At 39.7% G+C, this 25,726-nt stretch overlaps 1 protein-coding gene across 2 annotated transcripts in view; it reads right to left on the reverse strand.

Annotated features, from left to right (window-relative positions):
* Positions 1-209: 209 nt before the first annotated feature.
* Positions 210-25,726, reverse strand: part of PARPBP (PARP1 binding protein) — a 45,201-nt gene continuing 19,684 nt past the window's right edge. The window contains exons 8-12 of one of the 2 annotated variants that reach the window (XM_070756279.1): positions 14,826-15,009; positions 12,975-13,144; positions 9,272-9,350; positions 3,463-3,625; positions 210-556 (exon numbers count right to left, since the gene is read on the reverse strand). In XM_070756279.1, the coding sequence (XP_070612380.1) occupies positions 270-556; positions 3,463-3,625; positions 9,272-9,350; positions 12,975-13,144; positions 14,826-15,009 (883 nt within the window). In that variant the 3' untranslated portion in view covers positions 210-269. The remainder of the gene's footprint in view (positions 557-3,462; positions 3,626-9,271; positions 9,351-12,974; positions 13,145-14,825; positions 15,010-25,726) is intronic. The other variant, XM_070756280.1, reaches the window with a different exon arrangement.

The raw sequence follows: 25,726 nt of genomic DNA on the forward strand, positions 1-25,726 counted from the left end.
ACCACGCCGGCAACAGGGAGAGAAAGAGAGAGAGAAATGATAGAAAAAAGGTGAGAAAAAAAGAGAAATGAGAAAATGATTGAAGCAGAGAATGACAGGAAAGAAAGAGAAAGAGACAGAGAAGTGACTCTTGGTGATGACGTATGACGTCATCGGGTGGGAAAAACCGTGGTGTAGAAAAAAAACCGCGGACTTATTTTTTAATTAATATTTTTTGAAAAACCGTGTTGTAGCGTTTCGCACTAATCGAGACCGTGCTAATCGAGGGATCACTGTATAGCCTTTTTGGATTTTCTGGCTTCCTTTAGTTTGCTATCCAAACGATTTTGGCATATCCCTGCAGTCTTTGGTTTCTTATGGTACATATGCTTTGCTGTTTCATTTTCATTAGTGAATATGACATTTTCATTAGTTCTATCCACCAGCTTCCTCTTTGAGTTCCTGCTCTCCGGCTGGCAACTTAATTCTCCTATTTCTTTTCTTGTCCTTCCATTCTGACAATCACTTCCAGAACCAGTTCCGAGTGTAGCATTTTCAAGAGCTGAATTCAGGCTTTCTGATGGTTAAGAAAACAAAAAAAGAACACACGGTTTTTAAAGTTGCATTTGTTGTACACTAGACACCCCTGGTAATTTTCAAAAGAGACAGCATTCCTGTAAATTGAATTAACAAAGTCTAATTGTTAGAGATAAAATGGTCACCTAACATCAAAAACATCATAAAAAAAAGCACAACAAAGAATGTTCTTTCTGCGCCAGATCAGGAAGCTCAAACTGCCCAAGGAGCTGCTGATACAGTTCTACAGAGGAATCATTGAGTCTGTCATCTGCACCTCTATAACTGTCTGGTTTGGTGCTGCAACCCAACAGGACCGACACAGACTTCAGAGGATAATCAGAACTGCAGAAAAAACAATTGCTGCCAACCTGCCTTCCATTGAGGACCTGTATACTGCACGAGTCAAAAAGAGGGCTGTGAAAATATTTACTGACCCCTCACATCCTAGACACAAATTGTTTCAACTCCTACCCTCAAAACGTCGCTACAGAGCACTGCACACCAAGACAACTAAACACAAGAACAGTTTTTTTTCCGAACGCCATCACTCTACTAAACAAATAATTTCCCCAACACTGTCAGACTTTCTACTAAATCTGCACTTCTATTCTACTAGTTTTTCTCATCATTCCTATCACCCATTTCCTCCCATGTTGACTGTATGACTGTAGCTTGTTGCTTATATCCTAAGATTTTTATTAATATTGCTTCTTCATTGCTTATTTGACCCCTGTGACAATCATTAAGTGTCGTACCACATGATTCTTGACAAATGTATATTTTATTTTATGTACGCTGAGAGCATATGCACCAAGACAAATTCCTTGTGTGTCCAATAACACTTGGCCAATAAAATTCTATTCTATTCTATTCTATTCTATAATTAGTTGAAATCAACATTATACAATCTTAGCCATCACTCTTGACATAAAAATCACTTAAGCAAACACTTCAGAAAATAAACACATATAGAAAAAAGAATACAAAAAAACATTCATTTTAAAAACACATGCCAATTATTGCAAAATATGAATAGGATTTTTGATGTAGTGTCCAATCACCAAAAGGTATTTTGCTTTACTGTTGAAGAATCCCAAGTGTACTTTATCAGCCGCTTAGCTGGACAAATACAAAAAGTCAACCTTGTAATGTCACAGATATTAATTCAGAAGAAAATAACAGCAAAGAGCCTTGAAAATGTTCAAGATAAATGAACCGATAACTGCACAAGCTTTTATGATCATGGGAACTGCTACAGTGTATTGATGTTCACTACAGATGTTTTCTGAAGCACATCTGTAGTGAAGATGTTCACTACAGATGTTTTCTGAAGCACTTTCAATGAGGTTTCAGTTATTTACCTCTAAAAGCAAACACAGAAAATGCCCTAAAAACAGCAACAAGCAATGTTATTTTCAAAACCTAAAAGTTTGATTGCCTCAATGTTTCATACTCTAAGGTCAAGTAGTAGGATGTGCTTACAAGCAGTGCTACTTTGTGTGCTCAATGATTATTCTATGTCAGGAAAGAATAGAGTGGTAAAACTTGTGAGTGATGAAAGAACAAATGGGCATTCTTGGATCCAAAGTGAGCAAAAGTGCTTCAGACAATCTGACTGCATCTGTCAGTAGCATCTTCATTATGTTTGGCAGTCATAAAAGTACAGGAAAATACAAGTTTTGACTCCAGGAGGTATTAAGGAGACAAGTAATCACAATCTGTCCGTGCCTCCTCAACTAAAATGAATTTTTTTGACCCTACATGGCTACCATACAAACTCTAGAAAAGGTAAGAGCTCCAATAAAACTCAGCCAACGGGTACAAGTAAATCACCATGCCAAAGTCCAACTCCTCTTTCCTTTTTTGAATCCTAATATACCGTATTTTCGCATTATAAGATGCTCCAGAACATAAGGTACACCTAGCTTTTGGGTACGAAAACAAAGGGGGGGGGAATCTGTCTCTGCCTCCCAGCAATTTGCTTCCTTGCAGCAAACAGCAAACTGCGTGGTCAGCTTCAGCACAGCTTGATTTAGCATGAGCAGCTGATTGGCAATTGCCTGGGCCTCCCGGAATACCACTGATCAGCTGTTCCAAGCTGCAGGTATCACCACCGCCCATCACCGCTCCATATGCCCCATTTTCGGCCTCACACATCCCAGTGACCGATTAGATCCCACAGAGTTGGTTTTCTCTGGGTCCTGTCAGCCAAGCAATGCTGAATGGCAGGACCATGGGAAAGGGTCTTCTCTGTGGTGGCTCCGGTCCTCTGGAATCAACTCCCCCAGAGATTCACACTGCCCTACCCTTCCGACCTTCCAAAAGGCTTTAAAAACTTGGCTTTGTCAGCAGACCTGGGGCCATTGAGCGACAACACTCTGCTTCGGCCAGTAGCAATGAATGATAGATGGATGAATGTTTTTTTTAATATTGGGATTTTAAATTTTGTATTTATCTTTTTTTCTGGTACACCACCCTCAGGAGATGAGCGGCCTATATATCAAGGCAAATAAATAAAGTTGAAAAAAGGAAAGATTGCTTACAGTTTTTGGGAAAGCAGGACTTTTTAAATAAATGCAACAAAATAAATAAAATAACTAGATAAGTGTATGCTGACTATAAAGAGTTAATAGATTCAGAAACAACATAACATTATCAATTGTAGAGAAACACTTGGCAGGGAAAGATTGCTGCCAACATGCCTTACTTTGGGATTCCTGTGGCATCTAACCAGCCATTGCAGGTGCCAAGATATGTCAAGCAAATGACTTCCACATCAGTTTAGCAATTATTTCATATATTTTGGAGGGGGGGGGGCATTCAATTAACAGACAGCATATACATTCATCCTGGTCATTAAATGAGGGGGCAGAGAAGTAGAGAGATATTGCTGATTGAATTTACCTGAAGTTGATTTGTCTTCAACATGAGACGCTGCTGTTTTTTGGAGTGCTGGATATACATTTGTTAGGATCGGAGATGAACTGAAGGGTTGATTCTTTGGCTTGATTATTTGGTCATCTTTATAAGTGCAAGCAAACTGAGATCTAATTAAAGGTTGCTTCAACTAAAAAGGAAGTAGATCAATATAAATTAAAATGTGTAGAAACATAGAAGTCTGACGGCAGAAAAAGACCTCATGGTCCATCTAGTCTGCCCTTATACTATTTTCTGTATTTTATCTTAGGATGGATATATGTTTATCCCAGGCATGTTTAAATTCAGTTACTGTGGATTTATCTACCACGTCTGCTGGAAGTTTGTTTCAAGGATCTACTACTCTTTCAGTAAAATAATATTTTCTCATGTTATTTTTTATCTTTCCCCCAACTAACTTCAGATTGTGTCCCCTTGTTCTTGTGTTCACTTTCCTATTAAAAACACTTCCCTCCTGGACCTTATTTAACCCTTTAACATATTTAAATGTTTCAATCATGTCCCCCCCTTTTCCTTCTGTCCTCCAGACTATACAGATTGAGTTCATTAAGTCTTTCCTGATACATTTTATGCTTAAGACCTCCCACTATTCTTGTAGCCCGTCTTTGGACCCGTTCAATTTTGTCAATATCTTTTTGTAGGCGAGGTCTCCAGAACTCAACACTGTATTCCAAATGTGGTCTCACCAGCACTCTTTATAGCGGGATCATAATCTCCCTCTTCCTGCTTGTTATACCTCTATCTATGCAGCCAAGCATCCTACTTGCTTTCTCTACCGCCTGACTGCACTGTTCACCCATTTTGAGACTGTCAGAAATCACTACCCATAAATCCTTTTCTTCTGAAGTTTTTGCTAACACAGAACTGCCAATACAATACTCAGATTGAGGATTCCTTTTCCCCAAGTGCATTATTTTACATTTGGAAACATTAAACTGCAATTTCCATTGCTTTGACCATTTATCTAGTAAAGCTAAATCATTTACCATATTACAGACACCTCCAGGAATATCAACCCTATTGCACACTTTAGAGTCATCAGCAAATAGGCAAACCTTCCCTACCAAACCTTCCCCTATGTCACTCACAAATATATTAAAAAGAATAGGACCCAGAACAGACCCTTGTGGCACACTGCTTGTAACCTGTCTCTGCTCAGAATACTTGCCATGTAAGTGATGAAGACAGAATTGCTATCCCACTGTGAGAGCAATAGTGAAGCCCTAGCTTTTTTTTTTAGTTTGTTTGCTCGAATAATTAATTGTAAGGCTAAAATTACTGTATAATTGCTTGTATTTCACATGAAAAAAATAGCCACATTTTATTTTAGAAAGCTGCAATCTTGTTTGATTTTTTAAAGGATTCTCATACTGTAAGTTTATTAAAAAGAATATTTTCCCACTGTATGCAAACATACATGTAAACAAATAAACATAGAGCAGATATAACTACTGTATATTCACATACTACAGGAAGTCAAGACTTCTTTTGTCAAGATTTACTGAATCAGCCACACTTGGCACAACATTTACAAAGCTCAGTGACTGTATTCACATAACAAACTAACACAAATCCCTATTCATATTATGCTGCGTGATGCATGAACAAAGTCACAGACAAAGGTTTCTTTCAGGAAAAAGCAGGTAGGACCAAGAAGAAAGGGAGGGTCCAGAGAATAGAAGGGACACATTCATGCAAGATGAACCATCTTCAACTCATTCTTTGATGAGCCATTTTTGACTTACGGTAATTTAGCACTCAGGGCAATTAAAAACATGTAAATATATGTAAAAATATTGCAACTGTATTTACAGGTATATTGTATGTTTTTGTTACTGTTCAATACATAATAGATGAACAATGAGTGTAGCCTCTTATGCACCAAACATTTGAAGCTGTTTATGTTCACTAAGAGGTTATTTATTTATTTATTTATTTATTTATTTTATTTATTGTTAGAGTTGAAAGGGACCATGCAGGTCATCAAGTCCAACCCGCTGACTGAGCAGGAATCTTAAAGCACCCCAGTCAAGTGGCAGTCCAATCTCCTCTTGAAAGTGTCCAGAGTTGGGGAGTTCACCACCTCCGCAGGCAGGTTGTTCCACTGGTTGATTGCTCTGACCGTCGGGAAGTTCTTCCTTACTTCTAGGTTGAATCTCTCCTTGGTCAGCTTCCAGCCGTTGTTCCTCGTCCGACCCTCTGTTGCTCTGGAGAATAGAGTGGCCCCCTCCTCTCTATGGCAACCCCCCATATACCTGTATACAGCTATCATGTCCCCTCTGGCCCTCCTTTTCTCTAGGCTGTCCATGCCCAGTTATGTTACAGAAGTTAGAATCTGGGCATTTCTAAACTGTAATCTTAGAGAACTCAATGTTGTAGCCATATGGGAAAGGACATTTTCCAGTTTAGGTTTTGTTGTAAACACTCCTCGTCCACCTCTGGTAATATCAGATTCTGAGGAGGATGAGCGAGGCCCTTCTGGATACCCTGGGCCAGTGGGGTTGCCAGCTGATGCAGAGAATGAGTGATGGAGAAATAGACCTGGATAAACCAAAGGGGGCAGATATGTCAATCGGGGATTGGTCCGAGTCAGAGGACGAAGGGGACATTAGTGTGGATGAGCCACTCTTAGATGCTAGATCCGGGAGGTTGCAAAGCAGATAACACTTATATGGTAAAAGGAAGTAATATGTAGTTTTAACTTTAAATTAAATAAATAAATAAACTCTAGGGGGGTTGCTGACCCTAGGTATAAAAGGGAAGGATCTTGGGTAATTCTAGGTAGAGTTTCAACGCTGATTTCACGGACGCTGTGTTAGATCTGGGGTTCTAGAAAACGATCCCCTAAATACCTGATTTCTGCCCTGCAAAAGTTATTTGCTAGAAGCTGCCTGCCTGTCAGAATGTGGTGAGCTGAACTTTATACCCTATGACTCATTGCCTATTTTATCTTGCTGAAATGCAATTAGGCCTGAAGCTGGCGTTTTTCCCGGAAGCTTATCTGATAACTTCGCAGTAGATAAATCTCTTCCATGAACTTTTAAAGACTAAATTCTGCTAGTAAATGTTGCCGTTTCAAATAAAGAGTGTAATTCAAAGCTTAAATTTTCGGTTTTAGCCATTTGTTTCAACCTGAAAAGCCCAGGATAGAACAGGTTTATTTTGAAGTTAACAACAAGGGGGGAGCAGAGAAAAGCTTCTTGGCACATAGAAGCAAGCTCCCCTACCCCATTTTCTGGCTTTGTTTTCATAACACACACACCCCTTGAATTACTTGAGGTGATGAAGAGATGTAGATAATTTTTATTTACTTATTCAATTTTTATGCCGCCCTTCTCCTTAGACTCAGGGCGGCTTACAACATGGTAGCAATAGCACTTTTTACAGAGCCAGCCTATTGCCCCCACAATCCGGGTCCTCATTTTACCCACCTCGGAAGGAGGGAAGGCTGAGTCAACCTTGAGCCGGTGATGAGATTTGAACCGCTGACCTTCAGATCTACAGTCAGCTTCAGGGGCCTGCAGTAAAGCACTCTACCTGCTGCGCCATCCCGTGTTATGCTTAAGGGGGGGAAAGTACTGACACCAGACCAATCTGTTAGAATAAAATTCAAAGGTACCAATCACTCCTGCTGAGAAACAAAAGATTCTCAATAGAATAGAATAGAATGGAATGGAATAGAACAGAACGGAACAGAACAGAATTCTTTATTGGCCAAGTGTGATTAGACACACAAGGAATTTGTCTTTGGTGCATATGGTCTCAGTGTACATAAAAGAAAATACCGTATACAAGGGTCACCCAGAAAGTAATGCACCACATTTTTTTTTATCAGCCTACAGTAGACAGGGGCAGCCTATGGAAAGAGGAGGCATACAAATCTAATAAATAATAATAATAATAATAATAATAATAATAATAATAATAATGATGATGATGATGATGATGATATGAATGCAAAACTTTAGATATACATTATTTGAATTGTCAGAAGTGCGTGTGTCAATTTTGCGTTTCTTCAGACAGATAGCGTAGCTGCAGCAGTGTTTCAAAATGGCGTCTGTAAGTGATGTACGTTACAAATAGCATGTCGTCACTGAATTTCTCACTGCAGAGAAAGAAACTGTTAGGAACATTCATAAATGTTTGTGAACAGTTTATGGAGAATCTGCAGTCAACAGAAGTACAGTTAGTTGCGGAAGACATTTTGAGGATAACGAAGAAGTGATTTGCACAGTGCAGAAATGGCTTCGTGACCAGAACAAGTGGTACCAACAAGAAAAAAATGGGGTGCATTACTTTCTGGGCAACCCTCGTACATTTGTCAAGAATCATAACACTTAATGATTGTCATAGGGGTCAAATACACAATCAGGAAACATTCAATATTAATTTCTCGACTCTTTTCTGTATGTATGTATGTATGTATGTATGTATCTATGGATGGATGGATGGATGGATGGATGGATGGATGGATGGATGGATGGATGGATGTATTTTCTCCATCCCTATTGTCGATATCTCCTCTTTCCCTCAACTTTTTCTCCTTCTTAAATATGTTATTTGGTCATTATTAATCTTCATATAGTCATCAACCCATTCATTTTTTAGATCTTTTTCTCTTTTATCGTTATAGTTATAACTTTTCCCTATATCCAACGATCAGTCCCATGTACCATGTAGTATGTCAGAATGCATAAAGAACAACGTTTAGATTTAAATAATCTTGGAGGGAAGGGCAGGCAAGAGAAATTCATAGTTCATCTACCTTTTGGTTGGAATGGTGGTTGGGTCAACAGAAATGGCTGCAGATTAATGCAATATGTAAATATTTAAACAAAAGTGAGAATAAAGAAGCCTTTTTGAGAGAAGAAAATTGCTTAGAGAAAATATTTAAAAAAAAGATTAATGATACAAAAGCAAGTAATATATACAGAATGTTATCACAAGTGGAAGAGGGAGTAATAAAAGGCTTGACAAGATGCTGGCAAAATGATTTACAAATCGATGAAAGAGAAATGAAAGAAATAGTAGAAAATATATAAAAAATTAAGAATACAGGAGTTAGAGAGATGAGAAGGAAAATTTTACATAAATGGTACTATACACCAGCACAACTTTCACACTTCCAGAGGAAAGGGAAAGGTAATTGTTGGTTGCCAAAAGAAAGGAATCTTTATGCATATGTTCTGGGAGTGTGTTGAAGTTCAGAAATTTTGGAAGGAAGTGCAGAATGAAATAAATAAAATGTTAAATATTAAGTGGATAATTACAAAAGAAATAGCGATATTAAGAGACTTCAAAGAAATAAAAACTGCAGCATTGGAAAGCGCTCAAGCGGTAGTGGTATTGGTTGGAAAGAGTCTAAAAAATGGACATTATAGAATTGGTACTGGTACATGGTGGATCACATTCATTTTGAAATCATGGAAATAAGATTAAACAATTTTGATTAAAATAAATTGGAGAAGCTGATGGTACGATGGAATAAGGTGAAAGATTATATGTTGAGTAGAATTTGTGACGGAAATGTGAAAAATAAACTCCAATCACTCTTTGAATAGTAAACAAATGCAAATTAGAGCTAAGGAAATAAAAGAACATAAACTAGTAAATATTTGAAACACACACCCCACCCCACCCGCAATTGCTGGTGGTGGGTATTGTCAGTCGGGTGATGGGCACATGCACTGTGCACTGTTTTATGTTTGTTTTATGTTATTTTCAAATGTGCAAAACCAATAAAAAATTTTTTTTTAAAAAATAGTTCATCTACCTTGATTTTTTCACATGCTGCCATTTGAATCCGCTGTCTCAGAGCTTTGGGAGAAGATCCCGTAGACTGTGCTGGAGATCTGTATTAATATTTAAACAAAATACAAGCAACTATGGTAAGCATGAAAGATGTTGGTTAGCCTTATACAATAGGCGTATATAGATTTAAAATTAAAATTGTTAATACTGTACATTAAATGAAGTAAATGACCACAATCCTTATAAAGCAAAAACAGCCAATCAAAGAATTCAGAAATTCAGAAACTTTTGTTTGAGTGGCGTTAAATCCATTTTTTAGAAAACCAATTTATCTAGATAAGGGGTTCCACTATAAAATGAAAGATTATGTAGGTGCTTAATTTCCACGTGCATATAGGAACTACTATATCTACTTGTGACAGCTTAATTGGGTCTACTAAAAATTAGAAATCTGTTTATTCTTCCTTTATTTAACTCTTTATGCTGTTCAATATGCAAATATTTCTCCTCTTTTCTGCTACTGAATTTGTGTCATGGACTCATGGTCACACCTAATTTCTATATTCACTAAGGAAGAATCAATAGCATTATAACTGTGCAGCTATCATGTTTCCCCAAAAATAAGACCCTGTCTTATATTTTTTTTGAGCGCTAAAACAAGTGCTTGGCCTTATTGCCATGCACTCAAAAGCCTGATTGGGACCGATAAGGTCCCACAGAGTTGGCCTTCTCCGGGTCCCATCGACTAAACAATGTCGTTTGGCAGGCCCTAGGAGAAGAGCCTTCTCTGTGGCAGCCCCGGCCCTCTGGAATCAACTCCCCCTGGAGATTAGAACTACTCAAGACTCACTTATACCGCCAGGCATGGGGAGTTGAGACAACTTTCCCCCAGGCTCTTTTATATTTTGTTTTATGTTTGGTATGAATGTGTTGTTTGGTTTTTTTTAATAATGATAGGGTTTTATATGTTTTTTTAAATATTAGATTTGTTCTACTATAATATTGTTTTTATTATTGTTGTGAGCCGCCCCAAGTCTTCGGAGAGTGGCGGCATACAAATCTAATAAATTATTATTATTATTATTATTATTATTATTATTATTATTATTATCATCATCATCATCAGGAGATGTCTTATTTGGGGGGAAAACAGGGTAGAATCATCTATTCAGTTCTTAGTAATATAAGACTAATTTTGCTTAGTAATAATTTTTAATATTCCAGTCATATCTTGAGGTCCTAAGTATCATATCTCATCCAATTTTCCTTTGTAACAGCCACAACAGGATACTGAATTTTGAAAGATAGCATTCCAAAAAGCTGATGTTTCCAATGCAGAACAACCTACCATTCTAAAAGTTACAGACCTCTGGGTTCATTTGTGACCTTAGCTCTCCATGTACTCTCTTCCAGCTTTCTGCAAACTATTAATTCTGACAAATGCAATCTTTCCTCAATTTTTGGCAGCTACTAAGCAAAGCAAAAAAAAAAGGGGGGGGTGAGGCAGGAATGGAGTGATCAAAAAGAGAATGAAAGCCTGCTGAGCAAGGCTTGTGCAACTCTTTCCAACTTCTTAATAGCTGCCTGCTCTGGTCATTGACTGAGAGGGGGGAAAAAAGAGGGGAGAGGTTGGAATTGAAATGGCAACATTCCAAAAGGATCCCAATTTCCTCTTCACTCTCTGGGGAAGTGCAGTGGAGAAATTTTTTCAAGATTTTCATATCATTACCTCCATCTTTCTTTCGTTCCCCCCTCCCCCAGACTCCAAATTTGAGCCCATATGGTTCAGTTTTCAGGAAGTTATCGTATTAGACATAAATCCAAACCTTCTTATATAATTCTTTCAAACATTCCTCAAGGCTGGATAGAATAAACAAGGTAAGGAGCCAGAGCATAGCTTCTGGGATTCTTTAAAAAAAAAATCAACTGCTTTATCAACAATAGTCACAGAAGACATCTATATTTTCAGTAATAGGTTGCATCTGTTTGTGTATGTTTCTGCTCTCCAACTGTCTTGTGTCTGGGTTTTGTGCAAACTGGGAAACACAAAGTGGGCAACACATACAGACAGTTCTTGACTTAAGTCCGGTCGTTTAGCAACTATTTGGAGTTACAACAGGCTTGAAAAAGGTACTAACAATCCACCTATGAATGTCTGATGGCCATCCCCTCCCACAGTCACATGACCACATCTTGGATGCTTGGCAACTAGTACACTTTTATGGACTACAGTGTTCCCTCGATTTCCGCGGGGGATGCGTTCCGAGACCGCCTGCAAAAGTCGAATTTCCGCGAAGTAGAGATGCGGAAGTAAATACACCATTTTTGGCTATGGACAGTATCACAAGCCATCCCTTAACACTTTAAACCCCTAAATTACCATTTCCCATTCCCTTAACAATTATTTACTCATCATTATTACTGGTACTCACTGTTGAATAAGACACTTAGTGATCTTGATATTTATAAACATAATTATTTATTAACAATAATAATTATTTTTTGTTATTTATTTGCAAAAATTATTAGTTTGGCGATGACGTATGATGTCATTGGGGAGGAAAAATCCTGGTATAGAAAAAAACCCACGAAGTATTTTTTTAATTAATATTTTTTGAAAAACCGTGGTGTAGGCTATTCGCGAAGTTCGAACCCGCAAAAATCGAGGGAACACTGTAGTCGTATAATTCTGTTTTACAGTTTTCCAGCAAAAATGCTCCAAGAGTGAACAATGAGTTTGCTTAATGATGGCAGGATTCACTTCATAACTTTCACGTTCAGTTAACAGTCGCTGCAAAAAGGGTTGTAAAGTCAGGTGTGGTGACGTGATTATTTAATTACCAGCATGACATTACAACTCAATGAAGGATAGCAAAATTTGTACTACCACACTGTGGGCATGGCTTATGCAGGATGCCTTGCACTTTCTTTCAACATCTTTCAGTGCAAATTGGGTGCTCTGGGGTGGAGCTCCATTTTTGTTACCCCACTGCGTCACACACACACACACACCCGTCCGGGCAGCAGTCCACCCCTGTTACAACCCCAATTGTGGGTTGAATTATGATTGTAAGTTGAAGGCTACATGTACCCAGCTGAGTCATGTGACTGGAAAAAGGAGGGTGGGGCTTAGAATGAAGCAATTACCAACATTCCCAGCCATTTGTCAGTTGTCTCCTTCATACAGATCAGTTGGGGAATTCTTTTCAGGAATTTTATTTTCAACAGTCTAAAGCCAGATTCTGCCCTTTTTAAAACACAACTTTTTTTTTTTGCTTGCTTTTTCTCAGTCGTCAAATTTTGGGGGTTTAATTTTTGGAGAGTTATCCCTCTGATGGACGTCCAGAAAATGTACCATTACACATTCTACATGATTTCTTCTAATGTTCTAAAGCAGAGGTCCTCAAACATGGCCACTTGAAGACTTGTGGACTTCAACTCCCAGAACTCTCCAGCCAGCATAGCTGGCTGGAGAATTCTGGGAGTTGAAGTCCACAAGTCTTCAAGTGGCCATGTTTGGGGACCCCTGTTCTAAAGAGTTGGAAAATATAAAATTGAGTGTTCGAAAGAGACATTGAAAAAGTGGAGTAAGTCGCTTTTGCTTCTGGCTTTTATCAGCATCAGCATTATTATATAGTTTCCCAGATAATTTCTGCAAAAGAAAATAGTTTTCTTCACAATACAAAGATTGAATCTGTCTCGTCAACACCAGGCTTAGAACTTACTTGAACAATAATATGGTAGAAGGAAATCCAAACTCTTCACATCCAAATAACAAGACAGCTTTGTTGCTGAAAGGAGGATGACTAGCTGCTTCATCTAAAACAGCCAATAAGGACTTCACAGTATCTCTGCCACAGTAGACAGTGTCATGGTTTATAGAATGTAGTTTTGGCTAAAAATTAAAATAACTTTATTAGCTGTACTATAAGTTTATTAGCTACATTAGCACACTGGAGGGGTTTGATCATAGAATCCCTATTATCTTATCTCCAATCCAAGCTTTTTAATCACATTTACATGATACATTTTTATCTTAAACCCTGAATTGAAATATCTAAAATGTTTTTGATATCTATTTTGGTGGGGTTTTTTAATAGTAGGCACATTTCTATAGAAAACTATCTAATGCAGATTCATCAGATAATAATAATAATAATAATAATAATAATAATAATAATTTATTAGATTTGTATGCCGCCCCTCTCTGAAGACTCGGGGCGGCTCACAGCAATAATAAAAACAATGTTATAGCGAAACAAATCTAATATTAAAAAGAAGCATATAAAACCCTATCATATTTAAAAACCAAACAACACATACATACCAAACATAAAATATAAAAGCCTGGGGAAAGGTGTCTCAACTCCACCATGCCTGGCGATAAAGGTGGGTCTTGAGTAGTTTCCAAGAGACAAGGTGGGTGGGGGCAGTTCTAATCTCTGGGGGGAGTTGATTCCAGAGGGCCGGGGCTGCCACAGAGAAGGCTCTTCCCCTAGGTCCCCCAAACGACATTATTTAGTCAACAGGACTCAGAGAAGGCTAACTCTGTGGGACCTTATCGGTCGCTGGGATTCGTGTGGTAGCAGGCGGTTCCGGAGGTACTCTGGTCCAATGCCATGTAGGGCTTTAAAGGTCATAACCAACACTTTGAATTGTGACCGGAAACTGATCGGCAGCCAATGCAGGCCACGGATTGTTGTAGAAACGTGGGCGAATCTGGAAAGCCCCATGATGGCTCTCACGGCCGCGTTCTGCACAATCTGAAGTTTCCAAACACTTTTCAAAGGTAGCCCTATGTAGAGAGCGTTGCAGTAATCGAACTTCGAGGTGATAAGGGCATGAGCGACTGTGAGCAATGACTCCCTGTCCAAATAGGGCCGCAACTGGTGCACCAGGGGAACCTGGGCAAACGCCCTCCTTGCCACAGCCGAAAGATGATGTTCCAATGTTAGCTGTGGATCGAGGAGGACGCCCAAGTTGTGAACCCTCTCTGAGGGGGTCAATAGTCCCCCCCCCAGGGTGATGGACGGACAAATGGAATTGTCCTCGGGAGGCAAGACCCACAGCCACTCCGTCTTGTCTGGGTTGAGTTTGAGCTTGTTGATACAACTTTCTCATGATAGAAATCTTCATTAATCAACTGGCTCTGTATACTTCAAGGCAAGGTGCATACAAACAGGAATACAAGAAACAGTAAGGTGCACAAGCTGGTGTTTCAAGCAAGGTAATAACATTTTCTCTAGGAAGAATTAGCCACTTCACACAAGATAGAGAAGTCAAAATAAAAATAACCACTGCCAAAATATACTTAGAAGGGAGGGTGGGGAGCAAAAGAAGAACTTCCCAAAGTTTAAACTAATGATCAGCAGTATATAAGAGGAAAAAGCTTTTTCTTCTTGTAGAAAATATTTGCCCATTTAAAATAAGAACATTTTTTAAAACACATCACCATTCCCAAAGTTATTCAAAGCAACTATTTTCTTCAACTAATGTACAAGAAATAATCAGGGTATTTAGGGGGAAAAATCTCTGTTATATCAAGCAGTTTAGAAGAACAAAAGGAGGCCCCTTACTCGGGCTGGACTGATTCCAGTAGCGCTGGCTGCCACAGCCTCATGCTGCAAACTGATAATATTTTTAATCCTCAAGTCCAAATCTTGTACAACTTCCTCTGCTGCTTGACAGAAAGGATCCCTGCTGTTTCGGCCTTTTATCAACTGCATCTTGATTGTTGATAGGATTCGGCCCCCTGCATGTCTGAAAAACAGACCTGGGGTCATTTCCATATTCATTTTGGCACCAACGTAAGATATTTAGTAATTTGAAAACAGAGAATATTCACAGTTAATCAAAATTGCTCAGCAAACAGCTTTGATCTGTTAAGTTGCACAGCATCTTTCAGTGAGATCTTGCCTTTTAATGAAATAATTTGATATATGAATTGGGGGATTACAGAAGGAAGACGTTAGGACAATAGACTCATACCTCCTTGCTAACGCATAGTTTAAGTGGCAAGGAAAATAGCCCGTTAGAGGTTTTAATTACATTATCATAGATTAGCTCACATTATCTAAATCCTGCTTAACCACTAAGATTTTGAAATCCTCTGCCTTGCTACATACCTATTTGTTTTCCATCTACTTAGGCGCATAATTAACTTATGAATAGTGTTTTCACAGACTAATAAACAGCATTTTAGACAGAATTTCAAGCACCTGGAAAATCAAAGTTTTCTAACTGATTACTTTCATAACATAAAATGCACCCTCCTAGAGATGTATACGTTTCCAACATTCTCATGCATACTACCAAGAAAACAGAAATCCAGTTGAAGTTACATAAATAGCATATTTGACTTTAAGTTGGAGTAATTAAAGGCAAAGAGATTTCATTTCCTTTCAATATCCCTTTCAATATGAAATTAGAAAAATTAAAAGCCAACTCTCCTCTCCCATTTGTTAAAGGTGACAGGCTTTTGGCTAACATATTCGAAATTAGATATGTATTCTGAAAGCTTATTTCCACATTCTGGAAGACTTCCTTCCATTAGCTGAAGTCAGATTCAAGTAAGGGAAAAGGGAATAGAGGCAAAAGCCCTCCAAAATATTAGTATTTTATCCCACTTTTGTCTTTTTATATGGTGAAAATATTTGAACATTGTTGTGGTTAGCTCTGGCCCAGCTCCTGCCCCAAGGAATGTGGAGGTGGATGTGGGAGAAACATCCACATGCCGCAGGCCTGTTTTGCTCCCGATGGAATCTGCCGACGAAGTCTCCTCTGACCAAGGAAGCGTGTGACAGGGAAGAGGGGAGTTTGGCAGACAGCCCAGGAGATCAATCATCTGTATCATCCCTGGATTCTGAACAAGAATTAATGACACATCCACGCATGCGTAGAGTGATGCATAGGAGACAACAACTGAAGGATTATTACAAGAGAAAATGAGGCCACCTGTGGTTGGGTGGGGCTGCTGTACTTAGTGCTACAGATAAAAGTGCAGCCTGGTGTTTTAGCCTCATGGCAGTTTATCTGATTCATTGTTTCGTCAAGATCGTGGTTTTTGTGCTGTTCAAGATTGTGTGTGGACTCTCTGGACTTTAGAATTGGGCTCAATTTCCCAGTTAGTGGGTGAGCAATTGGATTGCATTTCACCTGTGCCTTGTGTGTACCAGAAAATCCCTTTGACAGTTAAAAAGGGAGCTGTTCCTGTTTTTCTGTTTATAAAAACTTTTGGGTTTTCCTTTTATCATGTGGTGTGTGTCTTCCTGGACTAATTACCCTGTAATTACGGGTGGTTGAAACACGCCGGCAGAACAAACATAAGATACAAAATTGCCTCATTTTCTGAATGTATCGTAGCTCTTTGGAGATAACTCCGTGTAGATTTTTCTCAGGCTACATGAAAGCATCTTATAACATTTATGTTGCCTGTTTCAAGTGAGACTTGCTATAGACTTGGTTTTTAGACTTTCTTAAACTGTGTCCACTGTTCCAAGATCTCTATGACTTCATTCTTGTTTCACTGTTTGTTGTGTAAAGAGGATAAGGTGGTGTACTTGGTCTCTCCATATATTTCTATACAGTTCTGTAAGTATGACTATGAAATACAGTACTTAGGAATAAAAAAATAAAGCCTGAGTTCAACAAACGGATGATGAAAACGGAATTTCCTCCCCAGAACAAATTCATTACCAACTTTTTCAAGAGGAGCACCAGTAATTTCAAATGGCTCTTTATCACCTTATCATGGGTACTTGTCTCTAGGTATGTCAAAAGGTAAACTAAATACTTCTTTTGGCAATCACAGAAAATATGATTATCAAATTTTCAGATGTCCCAAGCATGGGCGATTAGCAAATTCCACAGAGACAATAACAAGATTCTGCTGGACCTGAAAGCTAGTAAAATAGGTCAAATTTAGCAAAATAAATTTTACGAATGACAAATGCAAAGTCCTACAATAGGGTAGAAAAAAGTCCAATAACGTATTTTATTTATGAAGTTTATTTGTTGCCCCTCTCATATCCAACAACTTACAGCATACGTAAGAGTATAGATAAAGAGGAACCATATTGGATAGCAATATGTGCCCAAGAGATCCGAGTATCTCGGGGAATTATAATCACAAGTGAATATAAGCCACAATGTGATGTAGCTGAAACCAGCAAACCAACCAACCCATTTGTAGACTGCATCATCAAAGGTACACAGGTATTTTTGACCATTGGCTATTTTTCAGCACCATTCAAACTCATGATAGTTCTGAAAAAAAATCTGCAGCCTATTTAAAACCATTTATGACCTTCACAGCATCCATCAGTCACATAATCGTCATTATAGTCAGTACTCATCTTCCGATGTCTGACATGTGGGTTCTCCCCTCCCATATTTACAGAGCAGATTAATTGGAGAGAAAGGGGTTTCAAAATTTGTTCCACACATGGAGAGCAATCTGATTGTACCAGAGGTGGAGAAGGGCTAGGCAAATGAGAGATTGACTACAAAAATCACTTGCTTTTTTTCTCTCAATCTGCTTCCTTACAGAGGGATTTCAAGAGAGCATTTTGGGGTGTTTTAACAGAGGATGTCTAGCTAAAACAATAAAGATACTGCAGTAGTGGATTCCTATATTAGAAAAGAGGTTGAATCTCCAAATTGCCATCCAATTCTTATATTTTATATTCCAAAAATAAAAGATGGTTATAAAATTTATTTTATTTTTTTTAAACTGTCTTTTGTAAACATGCAGTACCAGCAACCTCAGCAAGTATATGGATATCACTCTTGGCACATATCTGACTTTTCATTTTAAAATATTCCTATTTTAATAATAGAGAGCTAACGTTCTGCAAAAGGAATTGACACCTGGGATGATAGGATTCTACAGGAATAGATCTAGACAACATGTTGGTTCATCTGTCCTTTGTTAAATCATTGTGTTCTTTAGGGCAGTTGTTTTGTATATGGAAAAGCCAACCAACCGTTATTTTGTAAGGACACCCCCTATGTGTTCTCCAGATTCCAAACTATGACAACCAAGCCCAAAGAAGAGGAGGAGACCTAATATTTAAAGTAGAAACATAGAAGATTGACAGCAGAAAAAGACCTCATGGTTATCTAGTCTGCCGTTATACTATTTCCTGTATTTTATCTTAGGATGGATATATGTTTATCCCAGGCATGTTTAAATTCAGTTACTGTGGATTTATCTACCACGTCTGCTGGAAGTTTGTTCCAAGGATCTACTACTCTTTCAGTAAAATAATATTTTCTCATGTTGCTTTTGATCTTTCCCCCAACTAACTTCAGATTGTGTCCCCTTGTTCTTGTGTTCACTTTCCTATTAAAAACACTTCCCTCCTGAACCTTATTTAACCCTTTAATATATTTAAATGTTTCGATCATGTCCCCCCTTTTCCTTCTGTCCTCCAGACTATACAGATTGAGTTCATTAAGTCTTTCCTGATATGTTTTATGGTTAAGACCTTCCACCATTCTTGTAGCCCGTCTTTGGACCCGTTCAATTTTATCAATATCTTTTTGTAGGTGAGGTCTCCGGAACTGAACACAGTATTCCAAATATGGTCTCACCAGCGCTCTATACTGCGGGATCACAATCTCCCTCTTCCTGCTTGTTATACCTCTAGCTATGCAGCCAAGCATTCTACTCACTTTCCCTACTGCCTGACCACACTGTTCACCCATTTTGAGACTGTCAGAAATCACTACCCCTAAATCCTTCTCTTCTGAAGCTTTTGCTAACGCTTTTGCTAAGTAGAAGTCTTTTACTGAGTGCATTTTAATGATAAACTATGTTTTTGCACCACATAATCCAGTAAAGCCAAGATTTGACATCCTTGCCTTGAACGAATATGCCTGCTGTGAGCAGTTAATGTCTCAATTCTTATTTAATCTTTCTTCCCACAGTCCTCATTTCCAAGAAAAAAAGTTCCCATTCCCCATCAGATATACATAACTCTAGCTGGACCAAAGAAAGGAAAACTTCATTCACTTTTTATATGAAGAAGCCAAAATAAAGTGCTGATCTACTATGTGAGGGATTAGTTTAGGACATCATGCCATGTCTTACTTCATTTTGCATTAAGGTATGCTATTAACAGGCAATCCTTCTAATACAGAACTACCTATGATTGTTAAATCCTACCAAGCTCAACAGGATTTGCTCCCAAGTAAGTATGCATTATACCGTGGCTGGAGACTGCTTTTATTAAGTGTTGAAATACTTTACCCAGTGTATTAAATGTGCTGCCTGTACATTACATGAATGATTTAATCCAGAAAAAAAAAGATTCCAAGGAGTTAACATTGGGGATTTTTTTTCAACTCTTCCTCACTTCTGTGCCATTTTAAGTTAAAATTCAAGTATCAAAGGAGAATGCTCCAAAATGGTATTTATGTTTCTGATCCAACCTTGGATGGGAATGATATATAGGAGCAATTCAATCCAGTTGTTCAGAGTTCCAACCTGTGTAGCTATTATCCATCAAAGCAGGAAATAACCAAGTGTAGCATTTCACCACTCAATTCAAAACAGAGGGAAAAGAAAGGAGGGAAGGAAGTTTTTTTTAAGAAAGATTTATTCCTTCCTGGGAAAGTAGCTCCTCTGAAAGTCAGATCAGTTTTTCAGTTGCTGGATGCAAAAAAATTAAAGCCCCTTCACCCTCATCATAGGATAACTTTCAGCGATCAGCTGTTTTAAAGCTTGTACAGCTTCTACTTATGAACTTAATTCGTTCCGTGACCAGGTTCTTAAGTAGAAAATTTTTCCCATAGGAATCAATGTAAAAGCAAATAATGCGTGCCATTGGGGAAACCACAAGGAGGGTGGAGGCCCTGTTTCCTCCCAGGAGATTCCTAGAGAGGCGCCATGGAGGCTTCTCCCCACCTTTTCCAGCCCTGTTTCCTCCCAGGAGATTCCTAGAGGCCCCACAGAGGCTTCTGCCCACCTTTTCTGGCCCTGTTTCCTCCCAGGAAATTCCTAGAGAGGCCCCACGGAGGCTTCTGCCCGCCTTTTCCGGCCTTGTTTCCTCCCAGGAGATTCCTAGAGAGGCCCACGGAGGCTTCATCCTGCCTTTTCCAGTTACAGTTTCGGAGGCTCGGGTTTGTAAGTGGAAAATGGTTCTTGAGAAGAGGCAAAAAAAATATTGAACACCAGTTCTTATCTAGAAAAGTTCGTAAGTAGAAGCGTTTGTAGGTAGAGGTACCACTGTACTAGGAATACATTACTGTATTTTTCAGAGTATAAGACGCACCTTTTTACTCCCCCAAAAAGAGGATGAAAACTTGATTGCATCTTATACACCAACTGTAGCCCCACCAGCCACCCCCACCCTTTGGCCTCTGCCTCCCAGCAATTTACCTTCTTGCAGCAAACAGCGCAGAGCCTGATTAGCACAAGCAACTCATTATCAGCTTCCCAATCCTCCGCTGATTTGAGGCTGCAGGCAGGCCGGCCATGTGCTAAACAAAAAGTGAAACTAGCTGCAAGGAGGCAAATTGCTGGAAAGGTTGGACTGCTGATACCTGATGCAAGGAGGTAAGTCAATAACTATAAATGTCTGTAGAAAGTTCAAATTATTAGACTTGTTTTTAAAGACAATGATGGAAGCTTTTTAAAAATAAATGCTTGATCTGAAAAGGCCCAATGTATCTTCTTTTAAATAGCAGAGAATAATGTATACTTCCAGAAAGCCACATCAATTTTAAAGATCTGCAAAAGTATAATCTGGAATGTAACAGTGTCCTGTTTTAGTATTAAGTATTTAGTATTAAGACAAGGCAGCTGAATTAAACCCTGACTTAATCAGGTTTGGAGTAGATCTCTTTAAGAAATTGGGAGAAGTTAGTGTGATTACATTTAAGAAAACTTTCTGGCAGTTCATATACTGCCATAAGGTACATTTCTCCCATTCTTTTCATGTCAGATTTTCTTTAGCATGAACATTTTCCACAGGAAAAATCCATAGATCCTTAATGAATTTAATAATTGCCTTTTAAATATTATGTTGTAGATTTATACCCCTTTATTTGTACAATTCAAGGGGGCCATATGGTCTTATGACTTTTAAGGTCATCTCATACAGGGAAGCTGTCCAAAGACAATACAAACAAATCCCAAAATACTTCATATTTCAATTTGAATACAGTATTTCTTCTTGCAATATGGTAGTTGTATTGCCATTAAAAGCATATATAGTAATATCTCGTCTTACGAACCCCTCCTCATAGGAACTTTTCGATATATGAACCCAGGGTTTAAGATTTTTTTGCCTCTTCTTCCAAACTATTTTCACCTTACGAACCCGCCGCTGCCGCTGGGATGCCCCATCTCCGGATTTCCGTTGCCAGGCGAAGGCTCCCCTCATTGGGAAACCCCACCTCCAGACCTTCTGTTGCCAGTGAAGCGCCCGTTTTCACGCTGCTGCGATTTCGCTGAGGCTTCCCTCGCTGGGAAACCCCACCTCCGGACTTCCATTGCCAGCGAAGCGCCCGTTTTTGCGATGCTGGGATTCCCCTGCTGGGATTCCCCTGCAGCATCGTAAAACAACAGAAGTCCGGAGCTGGGGTTTCCTATGGAGGGGAACCTCAGGGGAATCCCACCAGCACAAAAACGGGCGCTTCGGCTGGCCAAAGGGGTGAATTTTGGGCTTGCACGCATTAATCGTTTTTCCATTGATTCCTATAGGAAACATTGTTTCGTCTTACAAACTTTTCACCTTACGAACCTCGTCATGGAACAAATTAAGTTCGTAAGACAAGGTATCATTGTAATGTGATACTGTTGGATTTTTATTTGAGACAAGTAAGAGAAAAATCCAGGGCTCTGAACATGTACTCTTCTTTGCAGCCCCTTTTTGTGGGTACCAATCCCTCTCCTTAAATGCTGCAAAACTTTGGGAAATAATGGAAGGAGCAGAAAAGGCGTGAAAGGCTGTTTTAAAACAATACAAAAAAGCAAATAAGGATTATATTGTGGTTTTTTGGACTACATTTTGTTTGAACCATCGATCCCTGTTCCTCTTGTCTTTCTGATTCACATTTCGTATATTCTGTGTGATCCCTACATGACCCCATGCCTCCACACAAAAAAAACTGTGCATCCACAAAGAATGTTTTTAGAATTACAATTGATCGTTGCTTTATTTCCTTGATAATCCAGTAGACACAATTTTTACCTGGATTCAAGTTCTACCTGTGCCAAAAGTTCCTGGCAAAAAAATTTCCCATCTGGAAATATGTACAATCTTACAGGATGGTTCAAAAAAAATTTTTTTTTTAAATACCCAGTAAACTACAATCCTATAAAATGCAGGTGTCTGGTTTGCCTATTTGTAGGCTTCTGACTTATGAAGAGCCCCACAACTTTTTTTCTGCCAAGTAGGTAATGACTCACTAAGTGGATAGCAAGGGAACTGTTGCTTCTGTACTACAGTACTACTACGATTACAATTGCTGAATGGGGAAGAAGTAGCTTTGCTATTCCACTTACCTCACTTTGTCCTTTTTATAATTCAAGACGGCTATACATATATGACTAGTCAAATTTTGCATAATGATAACATTACAAAACCTTTAATCCATTTTCAGTCTAAACCCATGTATCTCTTTTGTACTTTAAATTTTAAAAAGTTTAACTTTGTTCCAATCACTAAGAAAAACTGTAACCAGTAAATACTGCAATACACTGTTGCAATAATGTAAATTACACAATGTAAAATCGTGAGCTTTAGAAATCAAAATTTAGATGCCAAGCAATTCCATGTGTGAAATTACAAATACTGTATACTTTAAAAAATATTTTAGAAGTATGAAGGCAAATATAGTTGTTTCAGGATAATGATTTGAAATTGAATTTGGATCCATCACTGGGACCAGAGATGTACTTTTCCGAGATTTTGGGAATGCATTTTCAGGAAATTTCTTTACTGGAATACTGTATGTGCTTTGGGCTGCTATGTGAATCATGTTTATGTGGTGCCTTCCTATTGGCTGATTGGTGTGTTGATGGCTGGTGATTGGCTGTCATTTCCTTGTGTTGCCAAATCCTCAGCTCCTGAGTACAGTGATCTCTCGGTTAGCGCGGGGGTTACGTTCCAAGACCTCCCGCGCTAACCGATTTCCGCGTTATATTGGATGCGGAAGTAAAACCACCATCTGCGCATGTGCGCCATTTTTTTCATGGCCGCACATGCGCAGATGGTGGAGTTTGCGTGTGGGCGGCGGGGAAGACCAAGGGAAGATTCCTTCAGCCGCCCAACAGCTGATCTGCTCCGCAGCGCGGAAGCAGCGAGGAGCCGAAGATGGGGTAAAGGCAAAGGGGAAACCCCATCTTCGGCTCCTCGCTGCTGCCGCGCTGCGGAGCAGATCAGGTGTTGGGCGGCTGAAGGAACCTTCCCTTGGTCTTCCCGCCAGATCACTTGCCGCTTGCCAGTCCACACACGCCCCCCTGGATGAGCGGCCCCGCATGGCCCCAGCGCCGGACTCCGTTGCCGAACGGCGAAACCGGAAGGGGCGAGGTGGGGGAGAACGGGAGGCTCAGCATTCCGGCAGTCGCAGCGCTGGCTGTCAACTTTTCTTTTTAGCACTGGGGAGGCAAGTCAGCTCCTGCCCAGTTTTAAAAAGAAAAGTTGACAGCCAGCGATTGTTCCGCTGCCGCCAGCATGGAGCCCACGGGGGATTCGCCTTCCTCCCACCCGCAGCCGAGACTGATCGTGGGCTCCTTCGCAACCTCGGAGAGCTTCCAGGGCATGAAAGCTCACGAAAACCAGGAAGCTCTCCGAGGTTGCGAAGGAGCCCACGATCAGTCGGCTGCCGGTGGGAGGAAAGCAAATCCCCCGTGGGCTCCATGCTGGCGGCAGCGGAACAATCGCTGGCTGTCAACTTTTCTTTTTAAAACTGGGCAGGAGCTGACTTGCCTCCCCAGTGCTAAAAAGAAAAGTTGACAGCCAGCGCTGCGACTGCCGGAATGCTGAGCCTCCCGTTCTCCCCCACCTCGCCCCTTCCGGTTTCGCCATTCGGCAACGGAGTCCGGCGCTGGGGCCATGCGGGGCCGCTCATCCAGGGGGCGTGTGTGAATGCCACGGGGCTGGGCTCGGCTCCCCCCTCGTCTCCCCCCCTTACCAGCCCCGCCGCGGAAGGCTCCATTCTGTTCCCTGCTGGCCCGATTGAGCGGCCGGCGGTCTCCATTCAGGGAACAGACATCCACCCCCTCCTCGGAGTCCCCGGCACGCAGCGTCCCCACGCCGCCTCCACCTCCCGGTAATGCGCCCGACCTCTGCCTCTCTCTTTCTCTCTCATATACCACGCCGGCAACAGGGAGAGAAAGAGAGAGAGAACTAGCGTGGACTTATTTTTTATTTTTTAATATTTTATTTTTTTAATTAATATTTTTTGAAAAACCGCGTTGCAGCGTTTCGCGCTAATCGAGAACGCGCAAATCGAGGGACCACTGTATTTGATATGCTAATGGTAATTCAGCACTCCCGTTAACTGATAAGGGGCCCGTTTCCCAGGCTTCAATCATTTCCCTGGCTATCTTTGTGCCTGCATGGCCAATGATCTTAGCTGCTGCAAAGTTAAATGTGTGTCCTTGTTCATTGCAATGTGAGGCTACCAATAATTTCGGGTCTCTTCGTCTGACTGCTTGCTTGTGTTCTTGTTCTTCCTTTTCAGGAGTCTGAAAGCTCAGAAGAGTAAATCTCTGGTCACAGTGACTGACCCAAATTCAATTTTGCATAGTTATTTTAGATATTTTAGATTTTATATATTTTATACATACAGTGATCCCTCGTTTTTCGCAGGGGATGAGTTCCAAGACCACCCGTGAAAAACGAAATTCCGTGAAGTAGAGGAAAGTTATTTTTTTATGTATTTAACAAGTATTTGGACTTTTAAAACCAACCCTTTGCATTAAACAGTCATTCTATAATGTTTCTCAGCTGGAACTACATGTGATATCCTATCAGTTTCTTTATTAGAGTACAGGAGTACTGTAGAATAATTTTATGAATTTTTAATGAATTTAAAATTTTAATGGATTCAAGGTTGACTCAGCCTTCCATTCTTCCGAGGTGGGTAAAATGAGGACCCGGATTGTGGGAGCAATAGCCTAGCTCTGTTAAAAAATGCTATTGCTAACATGTTGTAAGCCGCCCTGAGTCTAAGGAGAAGGGCGGCATAAAAATCGAATGAATGAATGAATGAATGAATGAATGGATTTAAGCCCCCTTTGAAAACCCGTGAAATAGCGAATCTGCGAAAGATGAACTGTGAAATAGTGAGGGATTACTGTAATCCCATAGTTTAACTATTCTTCAAAAGATATAATCAAAGGCATTTTTCCAATAAAAAGCATATAGAGTTCTTGAAGCTAGTAACGAATACAGTGCCAGTGCAGTACATTTTGAAGGATAAAATTTAATAAAGATATCTCTGGTTGCATATTTCAAAATTT

The sequence above is a fragment of the Erythrolamprus reginae genome, chromosome 6 (genome assembly GCF_031021105.1).
Source record: "Erythrolamprus reginae isolate rEryReg1 chromosome 6, rEryReg1.hap1, whole genome shotgun sequence".
Classification (NCBI taxonomy): domain Eukaryota; kingdom Metazoa; phylum Chordata; class Lepidosauria; order Squamata; family Dipsadidae; genus Erythrolamprus; species Erythrolamprus reginae.